Consider the following 20,602-nt stretch of genomic DNA (forward strand, 5'->3'; position numbering starts at 1 on the left):
ATGCTTTAGGTATGACCTGTCCCTTCATATTTGGAAGGCCAAAACTTTTTCTTCTTGATCAAGAACCAGAGTGGCCCCTTTATTCTGGTAAAACTAGCTGTGGCTGTGTTCATTGTTTTTGGAGGTTCTCGTGCTCTTGTTCTTCCATGACCAAAACCGAACGATTGTGGTTGTGATGCACCTCCGAGATGAGCTTGCGCAAGTGCACCAACATCAAATATGTTTTGAGATGGCTTGTCCTCGTCGTACTGAACATTTTAGATCAAGGGTTGGGCGTGGAAAACATGATGTGCATTTGTGTTTTTATAACTCTGATTCAAAACATTCTTTGCACAAACCCCTTCCAAAAGGAAAGAGAGGAGCTGGGTTGCTTTCGGTTGACAGGGCTGTGGTGGCGACTCATCATTGTTCATTTGTTTAATCTTTAACATGATTAATTGGACTACCCCATTCTGCACATGGTCAACTGGGTCACCCTTTACCTTTAGCTTTTCAGAAAAATTAAAGAAAGGGAAAAAAATCCAAATGAAAGATTGGGGAGTCGATCTACACCAGAAACTTGTGGCTTATGACATTCGAGGGATAGGCCACCCTTTGGGCTTCGGCTATTATGCTTGCTTTGAATTGTAATTCCCTTTTTGAGGTCAAGATGGCCCTCGAGTGCAACCAAACCTATTCTTTTCCACACTCATCATTTTGCATTTTACCAAATTGCAGCACAGCAGGTGGGCGTGCGCACTGGATTCTTGAGTTGATCATACTCTGTTCTTTTATTTGATGATTTATATGCAGTCATAAGTATGTCACAATGTGTCACCACTGTTTTGAAATTCAGACGGCGATCAGTTCGGTTAAGTCACTTGAACGGATAGATCAGTTAGACTTGTGGGTCAAATAAAAAAATATAAAATTAATGCGCACGCGCATTTTAGGATCATTTTATTATTTTTTTAAAAAATATTTTGCAAGTTAGTGTCATTATCAAGAGTCAAAAAAGTGTTTCAATTCAATTGAAAATCACTTAGCTAAAGAGTTAAAGTTTCGTTTATTCATAGTTGGGGTGTATGTGAGTCGATCTTAATCGACATGGTGGGATGTTTGACACAATTTGAAAGTTTGAGCTCAAATATCATGTGGAACTTGATTGACATTAGAGTTGCACCTGTCGCAAACTCCCAGATGCTTAATTTGAAACTCATTCAAAATCTTAATGTCGATTTCTTCAATTTTTGAAAAGAATTGGTGCTCTCTGCAATAAAACTAACTCAGAATTGAACACTTCTTCACCTTTGATACGCACTTTGATAAACTCCTTCCATTCTCGCTTTACATCTTCGATTCCAGAGGCACTCGTATTCAAACTCGGAATCAGCCCAATTAAAATACCTTTAATAGACGATTTTTGAGCATAGTGGAACCAATTTGCCATTTTGTTTTTTCAGGGAAGGGATCGTTAAAAATGAATCTCCAATGCCACACTAGCTCGACGTCAAACCTCTGAAGCCATCTCACCTAAAGAAAGAATATGATCAATGTTTTCTTGACTTCTCTGAACGTAACAATCACAAGCCGAAGCCATCGATATTCCTTTGGCTTAAATTCTATCATCTATAGCCAAACATCTGGACTAGACTCTCCATAAATATATTGAAATTTTTCTAGACAATAAAGACTGCCAAAACCAGTCATTTCACACAAAATTATCACTTCTGCTCCTCACTGCCTCCCAAGTCGTTTTTATAGAGAAATTACCATCAGGGGCAGACTTCCAGACAAAAATATCTTACCCACTTTTACCTGCCGGCACTTGGTGCAAAATTTCCCTTGTTTTATTGGCACCAACCAATTCCAGTATTAAATCAAAGTTCCAATTATTATTTAACCAGTAATCCTTAATACACAGTTTCTTATTCAAAATATCTTCAGTGCTTATAGATAACGAGCCTGATGACAGCCACCTGTCAAACAAAAAAAAAAGAGTTCCCACCTCTTACCAAAATTTTAACATTATCCATAACTTCTGGAATAGTAGTCATAATTGATTTCCAGAACCGAGAGTCATTTGGTCTCCCATTCCTTATTAATAAATGACCATTTCTACAATATTTAACCCTGAAAAAACCTACCCACAAATTATTAGAGGTGAGCAATTTAAAGGCAAATTTCATGAGAAGAGATTTCTGAACTTCCTTAAGATCTCTCAGGCCTAGATCCCCATCTGAGTTAGGTTTACAAATTTTTCCCCAAGAGTGCCAATGAATCTTCCTTTTATCTTTCACCTCTCCCCATAAAAAAATAGAAAGAAGAGAGTTAATGTGACAATATGTGACTTGCGAAATCTTAATAACATACATAAAATGAATAGGCACATTAGACAACACATGTCTTAATAAAATCAATCTTCCACCTTGTGAGAGCAACTTAAATTTCCACCATACAATTTTTTTTCAAATCTTCTCCACAAGAGGTTTCAATGTCCTGGAAGACAATTTTTCAGACACCAAAGGCGCACCCAAATATATAACTAAGAATTTACCGTCCATGAAACTCGTGATTCTCAATAAACCACACTTCTGAACAGGAGTGATATATTTCGAAAGGAATAACGTTGACTTTATTTTACTGATTTTTTGACCCGACCACTTCTCGTACATTTGTAGAGTGTAAACTAAATTTCTAATAGACCTCTTCCTACCATTCGCAAAAATAAGAATATCATATGCATATAACAAATGCCAAACCAATGGGGCCACAATCGGATGATAAATTGACCAATCCGACCAGTCTCATAGCTTTTTCTAAGCAACCTTATCAAAACCTCCTCCATTATGATGAATAAATAAGGAGAGAGTGAATCCACTTGCCGCAAGTCTCTCGTAGATTGAAAAAATCCGTTAAAAGTTCCGTTCATCAAAACAGAAAACCATGAGGACTCCACACAATTTGATTAAGTTCAATCTATACATAAAAATATTAAATTTACAATTAATATAAATAAAATATTATATATATATATATATATATATATATATATATATATATTATGTCACTTATATAATATAAAATTAATAGAAGTACACAAGTTTTTTTATTAGGCTCACGATAATATTCCGAAACTCGAAATCAATTCGTCTAGCTACTTGAGTTTTAAGCTCCGCTTGACCTCAAGTAAAATATAATAGATGAATGGAGTTTGAAAGAGTCTTGAGTAAGTTTCATTCAGTTATTTCATTACCCATAACTTTCAATAATCATTGGCAATTTTCGATAGTTATAGGTATGAGAGTGCCAAAAAAAATAAAAAACAAAACAAATGTGTTCACATTTATAAATTCACTAATATAAGAAATATTTGCGAGCTTTATTTTAACTATGATTTAATGAATTTGTGAAAGAGAAAACTCAAAAATAATTTTAAAATGAAATACTAAAAACTTAATCTAATGAAAAAACTAAAAAGTAAAAACTATGCTTTTAACGAAAAGTGTCTTTTCTCTTAAAGTAAAAACATCTCTTCTAATTTTCTCTCTAAACAAACAAAAAATAAAATTAAACATTATTTTAGGTTGTTGAAAATAGTTTTAATATTTTTTATTAAAAAAGATTCTAGTAATGGATCTGCATAGTAGTTTTTTTCCTCTATCAAACTAGTAGTAATTATTTGGGGTCAAGAGAATTTTTATGGCAGTTGTTAAGATTCTGAAAAATTTCCCCCAACTCCACCACAAAGGTAATCATTAAATTAGGCATAAAATTATTAAATAAAAAGATAACTAATAATTAGCAAATCCCACTTGTTGATAAAAAAAAAAAAGGTACCCCTTGTGCTTTCTACAAAGGAGCGAGGTAATTACTCTTAACCATCTAGGTAAAATTACAAATCATGCAATGGTTGCATATTCATATTCATCTGTTCCATTCAAAAATAAATATCGGGCACTTGACTTGAGCTATCGTTAATGGTATAAAATAAGATTCTTATTTTTATGAGAAAATTTTCGTTTCAATAAGAATACCTAACAATATATGATTATAGAATTTGATGTAGCAATAATCTAATACCATTTCAACAAGATCATAAAATATTATTAAAATTATTATCGATGATTGCAATTTTTTTTTTCGAAATTTACGTTTTCAAATACTTACTACATGAAATTCTTGTAAATTTCCAAGCATGTAGATCTAACTTTTCAGACGTTATATTTTTGTATAAACACTTTTTATATGGTCAAAAAGGGAGAAGCAAATTCACTTCCTACACTGTTTGGCAAACTGTCCAAGGATAAAACACTTTTAACTTTTCACTAAAATGATTGAGCCAAATTCACCAAGTGTCCACTGTCATCTTGCCAAACTTAAAAGTAGCACAGTTGGGAGCAAATCACTTGGCTTCACCTTTTAATGATTCAGACTAAAGTTGATTTTCTATACTTAAAATAAATTAGAAGACACTAGAAATTCCACCTTTGACACAGTTCAATCACATTGTGTGATATAATTATAAAGGAGATGCTTTGGTTAATTAAATATATTTTTATGTATGTATGACAAAAGGCAGTGAAGCTGTGAAACCTGCAATTTCTTTTGAATTAATATCATTCAAATTTTAATTTTTAAAAATTAACTTTGTTTGAAGTGTTTTTGCTATTAGTTTGGATTAAAGGGCACTATTTTCCGATCCGTACCTTTTTCCCAATCCTTTGTTCTTTGAAGTCTTTTATTCTACAAGTTAAAAAAATATATATATAATTATTAATTTAAAATTCATATTCTTTAAACTTCTATTATGTGTATTTTTCTCATTATCTCTCTAAAAAATTTTAAAAAATTTAGGGTTTATACTCATACAAATTCCAAAAAAGGGTCCTTTTCTTGCTTTTAGTTTTTCTTTTTTAAAAAAATTTTGGGGACCCATATAGTTAAAACTCAATCATTGAATCCAATTTGTAATGATAATTAAACAGGTTTATGCCAAACCCTTTTGATGATCCCCATATGGCTTTTATATATATACACACATGTAAATCTTTAGTTCCATTGTCAGTATCCTTAAAGCCCCAATGCTTGTTTAGGTCGGCCACCAGAAGCAAACAAAGAGAACTCCCTTGTCAGCATCCTTTATTCCTTTGGTGTAAGTGACAAAAAAAAAAAAAAAAAAAAAGTACAATTCTAGCTAGCTAGCTAGCCTGAAATTAAATTGCTTTAGTTATTATTCTCAAATTCAAATTCTATACTTGCAATCCTCATGCCCATTTATATCATATCAAGCAATGCTAATTTTGAAAGAGGTTTTAGGACTTAGGAACGAGAATGTACATCATCTGTTATAGCATCTCGTGTTAGGACTGGAGGAGCCCATGGGTGGGTTTGATACACATGGGTGAACACCAACTTGACCCAAAAGCTTAACCTATGGGCTCTTCCGGTCCTAACACATGGTATTAGAACCAACAATTCGTAATTCTGGGTGAGCGACATTGTAAAAGTCGAGGCGGGAAGTTAATTCTCCTGACGTGCTAACTAGGCCTGGCAAAACGGGCGGGCGGGTCGGGTTTGGGCGGGTTGTCAACGGGCCGGGTCATAAACGGGCGGGTCATAAACGGGTTAACATTAAATGGGTCACACACATCTCAACCCTAATCCGCCCGTTTAATAAACGGGCGGGTCACGGGTCACCCGTTTAATAAATAATTATATATTTTAATTTTTAAAATTTATTTTTTATTTTTAAAAATACTTATTTTATTTATTGAATCTTAAAAAAAAAAAAAAAAGATGAAGTGGGAAAAGAAAGATCCAGATCGGGGTCTGATTGAGTGAGAGAACCGAGAGAGGGAGAGTGATTGTTGATGCTGTCACGCCGAACTGAGAGCGAGAGGGAGAGTCGAGATCGTGAGAGGGAGGGGGACGGGATGTATAGGCACTTAGGCAGACAGCGTGCGGCGTGGGTGACGGTGTGCGGCATAGGTGACAGTGACGACGTGCGGTGTGGGCAACGGCAACGGCGTGTGGCGTAGGTGACGACGATGGCGTGCAGTGTGGGTGACGGCGATGGCTGGGCTGCTAGATGCCTAGAAATCGAGAGGAGAGGACCGAGATGAGAGGTTGAGAGAGTGAGAGAGGCTGAGAGAGTGAGAGCCGAGAGGCTGAGAGCCAGAGGAGAGCGAAGCTGAAGCACCGAAAGGCGAAGGCCGAGAAGAACCAGAGGAGAGTGAAGCGCAGACGGCTGAAGGCTACGGGATTTTTGGTTAGGGTTGGAGTCGGTGGACAGTGAGTGATAACTGTGATATATATGACATAAAGGAACCAAATTAACGGGTCACCCGGCGGGTGACCCGCCCAAACCCGGTTGAACCCGGTTATAAACGGGTCAACCTGTGACCCGCCCAATTATTAAACGGATCGACTTCTTTAAACCCAAACCCGTTTTAAATAAATGGGTCCGGGTGACCCGACGGGTTATGACCCGTTTTGCCAGGCCTAGTGCTAATAGTTGGAAGACGAAGTGTGTGACTGAGGCCAATAAGGATCATCTAAGCTGTGAATGGATTCGAATAAGGTCAAGACGTGAGAGGTAGGATTGATTCAGAGGCACGTGAGATGCAATCTGACGCACGTAAGGCGCCAGTGGTAAGGCCCACTTGAACAACTGTTAGAGAATTGTCACAGCAAGGAGACAGTTTCCATTCAAGGGGGAGCAGCTGGAACTCACAAATGAGGGAGAGATTGTTGAGAATTCCACTTGTGAGTTTGCTCCACATTGAAAAATTAGAGTGGATGATGGGTGCTTTATATACATGGGTTGGGCCCAAGACCAATAGGTTTAACCTTTTGGGTCAAGTTGGTGTTCACTCATGTGTATCAAACTCACCCATGGGCTCCTCCGGTCCTAACATTTCGAGTGTACATGGTACTTGAATTTTTTAACAGGCATTTTGTTCATTATAAGCTGAATTTAATGTTGAATCATATTTGTAAGTGAAGATGGAATAGTATTTTATCGAAGTAGATTAATTTATGAGATAAAAAGGCACTATTTTGAAGTAAATGATTTAGTCAAAGTTGGGTATTATTCTAATTTCTAACCAGCATGAAATGTATTAATCCAACGTTTGGTAGACAAGAATGGAATGAAATAAAACGGAATTGGTCCTTTTATTTTGATATGTTCGTCCTATAATTTTTCATTCAATTTATTATACCAAAAAGTCATTAAAAATAATGATTAACAATTTTTACAATGGGAATATTTATTCATCCATTACTTTATATGGGTTAAAATATTAACTTTTTACATGATCAATTGTCACATTATCTTTTTATTTTTTTAATTCTTTTCTATGAACTTTTATATTTCTATATAATTCTACTCTTATCATATTTCATTTTATTCATAAAACATAATTTAGCTAAGTTTTTAAATTACAATTTGAACAAGCATTTTCTTTTTCTCAAGTTGTGTGCATGTTCTTATAATTAAATTGATGACCAATCAAATTTCACAATTGAGATTTAAATTGAAATTCCATATTACTTTTGAGTTTGAAAATTATTTTTCACTATATGAAGTTAATTTAATAAAAAAATTATTTTATAGTAGGCTTTGCTAGTTGTTACAAACTTGCTTGTGTGATGAATAATAATTAATAAAAGTTGTGACATTAGACCTTCCTTGACATTTCACAGACTAATAACTATCCATCTTTCAAAATCCATTATTGAGAGAGAGAGAGAGAGAGAGAGAGGAGCACAAAGGGTTAGATATCTATATATGTAAAGGGATTACATTATTGGTTTGAGATGACTTGACATATATATACTTGCAAATTTAGTGAAGTACCAGGTGATGCACAAACACATGGCATGGGACAAATGTCCTTTTTCTTTCAATTCTTTTCCTAATTCAAAAGAGAATTAGTATGAATCCTTGAACTAATAGTTGGAATTAAAAGGAAAATTGCTTATTATTAATTTTCAGGTCACTATAAATTTTGTAATTGTTGTAATTGTGATAGAAGATTATTTATATACAGATCAAACCCAAATAAAATGAGAACATAACAATTCATATGATTTGAAAATGTTCCTATATTCATGTAGTTTTTGCAAAAGATTTTTTATTGAAATAAAGTAGTACTTGTTGGTCTAATAAGAGTTAATCTCGTTTTGATAATAACAAATTAAGGTCATAAAATATATTTTTAAGTTAAGTTTCAGGACTCCAGTGATTAATGAAGTCAAGTGATTGTACTTGAAGAAGTTTGTTGAAATTTAGACTTAAAGCTACAAGTCATGAGAAATGTGCACCTTGTTGATATGAGTAGTAACATTTAATCCTTTTAAACTTTTCTTCCACGGGATATCACATTCTCTCCCACTTTAAAGAACGTAACGTCCTCGTTGCGAACTCACGTTTCCAAACTCAGGCGATATGAATCTTATCACACTTCCGACTAGGTAATTGCTCTGATACCATTTTGTAATGTCTCAACCTGGGTTTGTCAAGGAGCACTACGTCTCTCCTTCTCCACCTGAACCAGACAACAAGGGGGACGAGTCTTATTGGACTAATGACTAGCTCCCACAGACTAACATGTGTTCTTTTTAATATGTTTTGTCCTCACTCATACAATTCTTGAGAAAACTTCCCAAAGGGTCACCTATCCCAAGATTACTTCAAGCCAAACATGATTAATCGTGAAGTTCTTATGAGAAGACTCCTGAAAAGAAATGTGCACCTTGTTGATATGGGTAGTAACATCTAATTCTTTTAAGTCTTTCTTCCATAGGGTATCACACATATAAAGACTGATTGTCCATAGCTTAAGAAAGATACTAAGAAGAAGAAAAAGAAAGCAATTAAAGCAATGGCTTGGGATGACTCTAGCTCAAGTAGCTTAGAAAGAGATTCAAGTACGTGATTAAGAAATAGCTAACTTGTGCTTCAAGGCGAGAGATGACGAGGTAAACACTTATTCAAACTCACCTGTAGAATCTAGTGATGAATCTTGTAATGACTCATGTGAGAGCATGCCTTTGTATAATGAAATTCAAGCTGAATTATTCTCAGTACACAAGAGGTTCATAAAAGTGTCCAAGAGCAACATTACACTAAAAGGACAAAATGAAATGTTAATGAACCAACTAGAATCATCTAAATCGGATGAAAAAGAAAAGGACCTAGTTATTGATGAACTTGAAAGTAAAATAAACCAGATGGCTAAAGAACTAGTAAAGCTGCAAGCTAACTGTAAAGGAACAAAAGATTCAGAAATATTTTGCCTTGAAAGTAAAATTGAAGATCAAACTAAAATTATTTACAATTTTACGAGAGGAAAGGAGAATTTTGATAAACTAGTTGGATATCACAAAGAATGTCTTTGGATAAGGAAGACATAGGATTCAATGGAGTTGAAAACTAGAACAAAAGGAACCTCTACATAGGGTACTTTGTAAAAATTTCAAAAAATTATGCAAGCACATCTTCAACAAATGCATATGAACACACTACATGTTTCTTATGTAAGGAGAAGGGGCACGTAAAATTTGAATATCCATTCAAGAGAAAGAATGTTATAAAATCAAAAAGGTATGGAGAGTAAAAAATGAAACTAAAACAAACTCAAAAAGACCTAAAAAGGCTTGGGTACTAAAAATAACATCTTAAATCCCTTTTTGTAGGTATGTTTTAAGTCCACCCCATCAAAAGAAAAATGGTACTTGGATAATGGATGCTCAAGACATATCACCAGAGACAAGTCTAAGTTCACCTCGTTGACACTAGAGGATGGTAGACATGTCACATTCAGAGACAATGCTAAAGGTAGAATTATCGGCATCGGGAAAGTTAGTAAGGAACCTCCTTGGTAATTGATAATGTTTTATTGGTAGAAGGGTTAAAACATAATCTGCTTAGCATTAGTCAACTAAGTAATAAAGGTTCAAAAAGTACAAATGCATAGTTGCATAGTGAAAAGCATGACACCTTGTTTATTGTAGACCGGGTTGAAAATGTATATTGCATAAACTTTAAAAACTTGGTATCTCAAGAAGTAAAATGCTTCACATCCTTAAAAGAAGCTAGTTGGCTATGGCTTAGGAGACTAGGGCATGCTAGTATGGGCCCGTTGTCTAAATTAGTTAAAAAGAACTTAGTTAAGGGTTTACCTAGCACAAAGTTTGTGAAGGACAAGGCATGTAATGCTTGCCAACTTGGGAAGCAAACCAAGACAAGTTTTAAGAAGAAGAAACACATCTCCACTAGCAAGCCGTTAGAACTAATTCACAAAAACCTGTTCGGCCCTACTAAAACTCAAAGTCTAGGAGGGAAGCAATATGTTTTTATCATTATTGATGACTACTCCAGGTTTACTTGGATTTTATTCTTATCTTCCAAGGATGAAGTGTGTAAGATGTTGGTCAACCTTTGTAAAAAGCTTCAAAATGAAAAATGGTATGGTGTTTTGCACATTAGGAGAGATAGAGGTGGAGAGTTTAAAAATAAGGATGTTGAACATTTTTGTGACAAACATGGAATCTCTCACAACTTTTTAGCACCACGCACACCTCAACAAAATGGAGTTGTTGAAAGGAAGAATATGTCACTTCAGGAAATGGCTAGGGCTATGCTAAATGAGCATAACTTGCCTAAATATTTTTGGGTTGAAGCGGTGAACACTGCCTATTATGTAATGAATAGAGTATCCATCAGGACTAGCCTAGATAAAACCCCATAAGAACTTTGGAAAGGGAAATGACCAAATATATCTTACTTCCATGTATTTGGATGTCTATGCTTTGTCTTAAATGATAAAGGGGGTCTAGGCAAATTCGATGCTAAATTAGATGAAGGAATCTTCTTAGCATATGTGGTAAATAGCAAAACATTTTAAGTCTACAATAAAAGAACCCTTTCGGTTGTAGAATCTATTCACATGGCATTTGATGGGGCTAATCAATTTTCTTCTAAACCTACTGACATTGATAAAGTAGAAATTAGAAAAAGTTTAGAAGACCTAACAATTCAAGAAATAAAAGATGAGAGCAATGAAACCAACACACTACGAATGATAACTCTCTAGATCAATTTGAATTGCCTAAGGAATGGAAGTTCATAAGGAATCACCCTAAGGACCAAATTATAGGTGAATCGTCATGATGGGTGTCCACTAGATCATCATTGAAGAATCTATGCAATCATTGTGCATTCCTATCTCAAGAGGAACCCAAGAACATAAATGAAACAATTAATGATGATTCATGGATAGTTGTCATGTAAGAGGAACTAAATCAATTTGAAATAAATAAAGTTTGGAAGTTAGTTCCTAAACCCGCTGATCATTCGGTTATTGGCACCCAATGGGTTTTTAGGAATAAGAAGGATGAAAATGACATTGTAGTCTGTAACAAGGCTAGACTGGTAGTTCAAGGTTACAATCAAGAAGAAGGCATAATTGTGATGAGACCTTTGCTCCTATAGTTAGAATGGAAGTAATTAGAGTGCTACTGGCCTTTGCATCTCACAAGAACTTCAAACTCTACAAAATGGATGTGAAAAGTGCATTTTTGAATGGATACATAAATGAAGAAGTATATGTAGCACAACCCCCTAATTTTTAGGATTTTCATTTTTCTAATCATGTGTTTAGACTAACAAAAGCCCTATAGGGATTAAAACAAGCTCCTAGAGTTTGGTATGGACAATTGAATGGCTTCTTGTTATAAAATGGCTTCACTAGAGGAAAAATGGATAGTGCCCTATTTATAAAGTGTAAGAGAAATGATATGCTCATCATACAAATCTATGTTGATGACATTTTCTTTGGTGCTACAAATGAGGAATTATGCAAAGAATTCCCTAAATGTATGCAAGATGAGTTTGAAATGAGCATGATGGGCGAGTTGACATATTTCCTTAGTCTTCAAATCAAACAAGCTAAAAATGAAACATTTATAAATCAATCAAAGTACATAAAGAACCTGCTCAATAAGTTTGATATAGAAGGTGGCAAGTCGTTGAGAACACCAATGAGCAACTCTATTAGTCTTGACAAAGATGAGCAAGGAAATTCGGTAGATGTGAAATACTATCGTGGCATGATAGGTAGCCTGCTTTATTTGACGGCTAGTAGACCTGACATTATGTTCAGTGTCAGCATATGTGCTCGATTTCAAGCGGCACTTAAAGAATCTCACCAAATGGTAGACAATAGGATCTTGAGGTATTTGATAGGTACTATAGACTTATGTTTATGATATCCTAAAGATACAACTTTTGAGATGATCAGTTATTTGGATCCAAATTATGTCGGATGTAAAATAGACCAGAAAAGTACGAGTGGTACTTGCCACTTTTTAGGACATTCTCTAGTATCTTGGTTTTCCAAGAAACAAAATTCTATGACATTATGCACTACTGAAGTTGAGTATATTGCAGTAGGTAGTTGTTGTACACAAACGTTTTATATGAAACAACAATTTAAGGATTTTAATTTGGAATATTCGGTTATTCCTATTAAATGTGATAATACCTACGCCATTAATATTTACAAAAATCCTATATATATATCTCACTTAAGGACCAAGCACATTGATATTATTAGACATCACTTTCTTAGAGATCGTGTGCAATAGGAAGATATTATTCTTGAATTTGTTAACATAGATGAACAATAGGCATATATTATCACAAAACCTCTTTTAGAGGACCGGTTCATTTCAATAAGACGAGAATTAGGTTTGTTACAGAAGTGAATTGAAAAGAAGAAGTTCATTAGAAAGAGTGGTTGAGTCAAATGAACATGTAAGTCAAAAATTCTGAAGGACAGACGACTGACTCTTTATCATCAGCCAACTGAACATATATCGACGTTCAAAATTTTCAAGTTTAGGCACATTAGGCGACTGACTCTTCGACATCAGTTAACTGACTTGCTACTAACCTATGAGATTGTATCTTATAGACAGGTCAGGCGACTGATAGTATCAGGACAGGTGCCTAAACTGCAGAGATATAAATAGTTTATATTTGTAAAAACCCTAACTTTTTGAGCCCTCAAGCTACTAACCCTTATTCTCTCCTCTCCCGAAGTCTTCTCTTTCACTTCCAAGTGCTCTACCATAAAGATTTCACTCATTAATTTTCAAAATACCTCCCTATCTTTCCTCCTACTCTCATTTTGGATGATTCTACCAAATATTTTTTTCAAGAATCATGCAAAAAACCAAGCAACGGGCAAACCGAGGTTCCACTTTAGGGAAAGATAACTCTGAAGACATTGAAAAGTTGTTGGTCACTCCCTAAGCAAGGAGCATGTACCATGAGCATATCCGAACCACCGAACCCTTACTGGGTAAGGTTTTGGATGTTTCTTTTATACAAGGAGATTTTCCCAATATCTTACCAATGTTTAATGCTTTAGGTTGGGAAAGAATTATTACTTGTCAGGCTAGAGGTATATATCCAAACTTAGTTAGACTAATTTATGCAAACTTGGTTAAGCGTGAAAATTTGTATTCCATAACGGTAATGAATAAGGAATTTTCTTTAACTCCTCAAACACTAGCCATTCGACTTAGGATTCAAGAAGGAGAGTTTGAAAGTCCACAACTTGGACAATCTTGGATTATGACTCAAGATTTCACTCCTAAAGAATTTTTACTAATGATAATGACTGAAGCCCTTGTTTATTTTGGTCACCCTCCATTGTATAGGCATCTTAACCTGGAAGCAAGAATAATACATAGCCTCATTACTTACAATATTCTACCTAGGGTAGGATCACGTGATCATCTATTCTATTTGGATTGTTTTATAATGTGGTGCTTGTATAAAGGAAAGTGCCTTGATTTGTCAAGTTTGATTCTGAAATGGATGATTACTAAAGAGGAAGGATGACGGGTAATTCTTCCTTATGGAGGAATTTCAACCTTAATCTTTGAACATTTAGGAGTTACTACCCCATCCACATTGTTTATCAAACACACCCACTATGACTGCTCTTCATCCACTACCGTTAAACTTATGGGATATGAAAAGTATCAGGACCATGGGTGGTTTCCTAACCATGGTAGAGCTTATAGAGAACCCGTCGGGCTCCAAGAACAGTAACCTGCTCAGCAATAATAGTCGGACGCGCCACCTGCACTTGTAGTACATGCTAAAGCTCCTACTTGGTTCATTGACTATTGTCAGCATATGGACTCACAACTAAGTGCATTTCGTGGCAAAATGAATACTAAATATGATGCACTTCAATCCAGCTTCACTTCCTTTGACCAGACGCTCAGACATATTGAAATCTACATGGGCGATTCTTCCAGTTCGCGAGGGAAGGCTCCTATTGAGACAAGCTCTGGTGGTGATGCTGATGATGCTGATGATGAGGAGGGTACTGACACTGCTGGTGGTGATGAAGCTTAGTTTTATTCTTATTTCTCTAAACACAATTGGATTGTACTATTTGTTTTTCCTACAGTTCTTGACAATACTCTTTTATCTTTTGCTACTTCAGTAAACCATAATCCATGCTGATTATGGTTTGTATTGCATACTCTTTGCATGTTGACTGTTATGATTCAAAATGTTCTTGTATTGTATGTTATCCAACATCAATAGATCCTTCATTGCTATTATATTTTGTTTGGATCGAAGTTCACTGTATACCATTGGTATTTTAGGTACTCAACATACATAATATATATATATATATATATATATATATATATATATATATATATTTTAGTTTTAACATTATTTTTATTTTTTTGAGATAGAGAAAAAAGGAGGAGGGGTCATTTTGGCACTTGAAGGAAGCGTAATTAGATGCTTCCTTCTTAACGAAAAATAAGTCAATGACACTTTTTTTTTGGTAAAAGAGGGCGGCACCTCCTAACTTTACTTAAAAACACCTCACTTATGACGGAAGAATACCGTAGTTCCAATTTTGAGATTTTGGGACAACAAAAGCAAATTCTAAGACCCTAAAACTAACTAAACCAACATAAACTATCAATTTTTGCTTTGATGATGCATAATTATGTTTCATTTTATTTTTGATGGCAAGCTTACAATATAATGAGGATATTAGCATACTTAAAATCAAATATATATATATATATATATATATATATTTAAATAGATTTTTGCGATTTTTAAATGGTTAATGGAAATTCGTGTCTTTTTGGCAACACTAGATGTTTGTCTTTTAGACAAGCCTTAAGGTAAGTAGATATCTCTTGCCTTTTAGTTGCTTGAAAATGAATTAATAAAATGGTATAAGTATCCCAAAAATATATGTTAAGGGCGGCCAATGAAATTTTTGAAATGTTAGGGAAGGGACACATCTTTAATTGCCTTATTTTTATTTTGATTTTATGGGTGGATTATTATTATTAATTTGGCATTCACATATATATTGACTTGTCAGCCATGAGTAAGAGACAAAGTGTATATGGATGTTTAAGGTGCATTAATTTGTTTCACATGTTAGATTTGGTCACACTTGGCTAAGCACTACTTATATTTGATGCATATGTGCACAACAAGACAGGCTAGGGAAGGACGTCTTAGTGATCGCCCCTTTCATGCATGGGTTAGTGTTGGTTGGCCCCCTCCCCTTCTACTAATCGGCCAACTCAAGTTAAGGGAGTTCAAAGGTATAAAAATTAGAAGTAAGAAACAAAAAACCTCACCCATATATATATATGTACTCTCTTTGTCTTTATAAGTGATTAAGTGAATAGGAGACATGATAATAATCCAATCCAATTGAACCCAATACCATTTAAGTTAATCCCTCAAATCTGACAAAATTTTACTCTAGGAAACACTCTACTTTAAGTAATTCAGGCTACTTATTCAATTGAATTATTGTATCCATAGAATAACCCCTCCCCAAAACCCATATCTCAATATTATATAATTTTATACACTAACCATATTTATCTTTTTAAAAAATAAAGGAAAAGGGCAGCACTCATCCCAACCATAACTCTGAACCTAACCCTAACTCTGCAGCAATCCCAATTTATTACCCTAAATTAAGGAAGTAAGCTTCCATAAACATTATTTTTTGTTCTTAAAACACTGCCCACCAGCCTTTCTGCCCCACTTTACAATAAAGCAAGCAAAAGCTATAACATAAAGAATAAGTATATAATAATAAATAAAATAAACAAATAAACAAAGAAGGGAAAGAGGGAGGGAGAGAGAGAGAGAGAGAGAGAGAGAGAGAGAGAGAGAGAGAGAGAGAGAGAGAGAGAGAGAGAGAGAGAACAAATACAGTAGTCCTCAAAAGAAAGAGAACAAATACAAAGCAATTCCCAAGTACCCCACAACAATGAAAGGACATGGACTTGGGTTTCTTCAACCTCATCAGAGAAAGCAGACTGAGCCCTGAATGCTTCAACAAAAGCTCGTTTGGGTGCATAAACGAGGAAAGTGAGAGACAAAAGCACAAGGGAAGAGAGAGAGGGGGATATTCTTTTTATTTTGAAGCTAGCTAGGGCATATCACATATGTTGAGGTAGCAAGCAAGCTAAGCTTGTAATATTGCAATTTGCCAAGCTTCTTCTCAGTGCAACAAATGATGGCAGGAAACCCTAACTCATGGTGGAGCATTGATTATAACATGCGTCCATTAATATCGTCTCATCACCAGCAACAGCAGCAGCATCCCTCCGCCACTCTCTTACCTTCTCCCCACCCTGTCTGCCCTCCTCCTCATCAATATTTACCAGCTGCTGCTGCAGCTGCTTCTTCTCCCCACCCCTTCACTTTGGGAGCAGACACCCAACACCCTCCTCACTCATGGAGCCAACTACTTCTGTAAATCTCTCTCTCTCTCTCTCTGCATGTGTGTGTGTCTGTGCGTGTGCGCCTGTCATAATTACCTGCAACATGTGTATGTGTGTGTGTGTGTGTGTGTGTGTGTGTGTATGTATGCATGTATTGTTTGGTTTGATGATCTTGTTCTCTTAATTTCTAAACTTGCTTTCTTATGATGGATTTTTTCATATGGGTATTTCATGGGCACTGTGGCTCATAAATCTAAATTTTTCTTCATTTTTTGTAGTCTCTTATACTGTTTATCTCTGAGTACACTGATGGGAATATGGAAGATACTGTTAACTTCCTGCAGAGTAAAGTTGCGGATAAATATAAATAAGATAAGAACACCGTATATACCTATATAGTACAGGATGTTCTGATATCACCATATATACTCTCTCCTTCTCTGCTTGTCTATCTGATTTATCCTTGTACACCTAATTTTTTGTGCTCATTATTAGTCTTTTTCGATTATGCTCATAGTCTGAAATGGGTTCTTGAATTTTGTAGTAGCTAGCTAGTGAAAAGTTGTATATGTTTATAATTTGGGGTGAATTGATATATGCATGGTTAATTAATTTTTTCTAGATGTGGTTTGGGGGGCGAAGAAGAAAGGTTCAGTGAAAGTCAATATCAATCCAAGAAGTTAGAAATTTGGGATGAAGACCAAAACTTGAATGTATCCCCAAGGGCGGCTCCTCTTCCTCCTACTACTACTACTGTTTTTAATGATCATGTGAAGCAAGAATTGGACTCCCACCAAATTGGCCACCTCTATACTCATGCACTTGATCATAAAGAATTTCATGTGGTGGCTTCCTCTTCCTCCTCCTCGTCCTCCTCCAGACCGAGTACTGCTGCTTGGTCACCTGCAGCCATGTCTGTGAATCTGTCCCCCAAGTCTTGTGTCACCAGCTTAAGCACCAATATTTTGGACTTCTCTAAAAACAAGCCACAAGAAAAAAATAATCAACACCCAGATCATTCATCCGAGGTAGGAATTAGGGTGTTGTCTCTCTTAATTTTTAGTACTTCTCTTGGATTTCTTAATTCTCCTTTGCTCCTTAATTTTTACTATATATATATATAGTGTAATAGCACGGCCACCGGGGGGATATGTAAGAAGGCTAGGGTTCAGACTTCTTCTGCGCAGCCACCTTTGAAGGTAATTAACATGGAAGAAGCCTCTCCCCCTCTCTCTCTTTCTCAGATTAATGTTGTCTCTTGTGGGTTGTCTTTGTTCAAGCATGTGAGATTCTGCAGCTACTTAATTCCCACTGATCGATAAACAGAAAAGTTTGATAAAAATGTGAATTGCAGGAAACAAGGCGGGCATTAATTTATCATTCTTCTTATTTCTAATGTTTACTTTCTGATCCACAGGTGAGAAAGGAGAAGCTAGGGGATAGAATAACAGCCCTCCACCAGCTTGTTTCCCCATTTGGAAAGGTAAGCCCCCCACTTCTTCTGCTGCACACTGATGAACAAATGAAACAACTATTTGTTCTTTTTTCAAATATATATATATATATATTATATTCTGCTTAATCTATTAATTCTTCTGGGATCCCCATAATAATTTAATTAGCAGTAACTATTAATTGCTAAAGAAGAGAGAAGAGGGAGAGAGAGAATATGAATACGTACATGACATTGGGTGGTGTGTGGTATGTTCCTCTTTTGCAGACTGACACAGCTTCTGTGTTGTTAGAAGCTATAGGGTATATCAGATTCCTTCAAGGTCAAATTGAGGTGATGTTTCTAACCCCCACCCATATTTTTTTATCACTCACTCTCTGCAGAAATAAACTATGTATAGTGGGAGCGTGCGGTTAATGTTTCATTTATTGATGCTTTCTAAACATTCTTTAGTAGCTGCAATATCCATACATACATAGCTTAGCTTACTTATTCTCTTTTCTCTCGTCTTTGTTTTTTTCTTTTCACCTTGAATACTGCAGGCCCTGAGTTCTCCGTACCTGGGGAATGCCAGGCCCCAACACTCTGTAAGTACCCATACCCTTCCATACATAAATACCCATTTCCCATTTCCAAAGCACGACCAAAATGCAATCTCTGCTTGCGTGGGTGTGTGTGTGTGTGTGAAATTGCATGCACATGTGTGAGTGGGCATCTGCAAGACTGCAACTAATATTTAATTAACTAGTTCATGAGGTTGATTGATTAATATGGAGTTTCTTCTTTGTTTTTGCTTCTTTTTTTTTTTTTTTCTGAAATTTGGGGAATAGGTGCAAGGTGAAATGAATTGTATATTTCCTGAAGACCCAGGACAGGTATGCCTTATTGGATCCACCACCCACTCAAAAGCAACTAGGGAAAGCTAAGCTACCCTAGCTTGCATTTGGAAAGCATCCAATTAATTAAGTAATTAATTATATTATTCATGTTCTTAAGCACCTCTAGGATGGTTTAACCGTAATTAAGAACAAACTTCGAATGGGTTGTCTGATTCTAACATGTATTTAAGTGAACATTCGAACAATGGCAGCATTAGGTATGGATCTACGAGAAAAAAAAAATCAATTACATTTAATTAAGTCATCTCAGTTGAGTTTAGAATTGAAAAAACGAAAAGGTTGAAATTAAACTGATGGGAAGTAATGTTAACATTTATGTTTCATTTTTTTTTTTTGTTTTTTCGGTCCAGCTGTTGAACGATCCTACCGGCCTGAAAAGAAGAGTAGGGGCTCCAAACCAGGTACCCTTTCAATTCCTCTCAGATAACTCAGTAGTGAAATCACACCTTTAATTATTCTCTCCTTGGTTTAGTAGTACTAATTTGATTATGTTCCCTTCCGTACATTCATCATCATATTCATAATCATAATCACCAACTTGCAGCATTATATTTGTTAGAGTAATTAACTAATCAGTATTCATTCACATTTTTTTTAGACATATCAAAGTAGATAGGATTCAATGCTAGCTAGCTTATACATAATATATGGTTTTTGATGATATTGTAATTTATATGTATAGGAGATGCAAGATGAGGCGCCAAAAGAATTGAGGAGTAGAGGGCTGTGCCTGGTTCCAGTGTCATGTACTTACCAAGTTGGCAGTGATCACATTAATGGAGCTGATTATTGGTCTCCGGCTCTTGGGGGAGGGTTTTAATTTTGATGAAACTTAATTCTGATGGCGATGGGCGACGGGGGACGGCGAGCAGTGGTACTAGTTAGTGTTAATTAATTTGGTGGATTCATGGAACTTCAATTGGCGTGTGGAGAACATAATTCATGAATATAACATCAGGAGCAGTCACTCTGCTAAGGTTTAAAGGCTGATTGCTCTTGATGATATGTGCATGCATGCATGTTGCTAGCTTGATGGAATTAATTAAGTCTTCCTATCGATATGTAATTGCACCGGCCAAGTTAATTAATTAATTACTCCCACTTTTGTTAATTTGTATAAACTTAATTATAATTTTACTGTTTACGATTAGCTCATGATATGTCTATTTCTATATGGAGCTTCATGCATGCATATCTTCATCTTTGAAGTCCATTTACTTATTTTAATCACTTAATTAAATGCTCCTAATTAATTATTTAGCAGTAATTCCTCACTTCTTTCATCCTTGCATGAATAATAATGAGGTCTCTCTTGTAAGGACTGGAGGAGTCCAGGGTGGGCTTGATACACATGGGTGAACACCAACTTGACCCAAATGCTTAAGCCTATTGGGTCTTCGGCCCAACCATGTATATAAGCACCTATCATCCACTCAAATTTTTTAATGTG

The 20,602-nt window shown here is 35.5% G+C and overlaps 1 protein-coding gene across 3 annotated transcripts; it reads left to right on the plus strand.

The window, feature by feature from the left end:
- The first annotated feature begins 16,342 nt into the window (after positions 1 to 16,342).
- LOC131157586 (transcription factor bHLH68-like) lies at positions 16,343 to 20,324 on the plus strand. Of its 3 annotated transcripts, none has more exons than XM_058111858.1 (9): positions 16,343 to 16,831; positions 17,423 to 17,828; positions 17,925 to 17,999; positions 18,218 to 18,283; positions 18,521 to 18,586; positions 18,796 to 18,840; positions 19,084 to 19,128; positions 19,503 to 19,553; positions 19,835 to 20,324. In XM_058111858.1, exons 1-9 carry the CDS (start codon positions 16,590 to 16,592, stop codon positions 19,970 to 19,972), a joined length of 1,134 nt encoding a protein of 377 aa, XP_057967841.1. In that variant the 5' UTR covers positions 16,343 to 16,589; the 3' UTR covers positions 19,973 to 20,324. The 3 variants fall into 3 exon arrangements, 2 of the variants coding, with proteins under 2 accessions (XP_057967841.1, XP_057967842.1); XR_009137293.1 differs by having other exon boundaries at positions 16,497 to 16,831; positions 19,091 to 19,128; positions 19,835 to 19,852; XM_058111859.1 differs by lacking the exon at positions 19,084 to 19,128.
- Positions 20,325 to 20,602: the final 278 nt, after the last annotated feature.

The sequence above is a fragment of the Malania oleifera genome, chromosome 6, assembly GCF_029873635.1.
Source record: "Malania oleifera isolate guangnan ecotype guangnan chromosome 6, ASM2987363v1, whole genome shotgun sequence".
NCBI lineage: Eukaryota > Viridiplantae > Streptophyta > Magnoliopsida > Santalales > Ximeniaceae > Malania > Malania oleifera.

Coding starts and splice junctions, on each gene's coding strand:
- LOC131157586 (XM_058111858.1), top strand. CDS start 16,590: ATGATGGCAGGAAACCCTAACTCATGGTGGAGCATTGATTATAACATG. Junction 18,000..18,217: donor CTGCGCAGCCACCTTTGAAG/GTAATTAACATG, acceptor TCTGATCCACAG/GTGAGAAAGGAGAAGCTAGG. Junction 18,587..18,795: donor TCCTTCAAGGTCAAATTGAG/GTGATGTTTCTA, acceptor TGAATACTGCAG/GCCCTGAGTTCTCCGTACCT.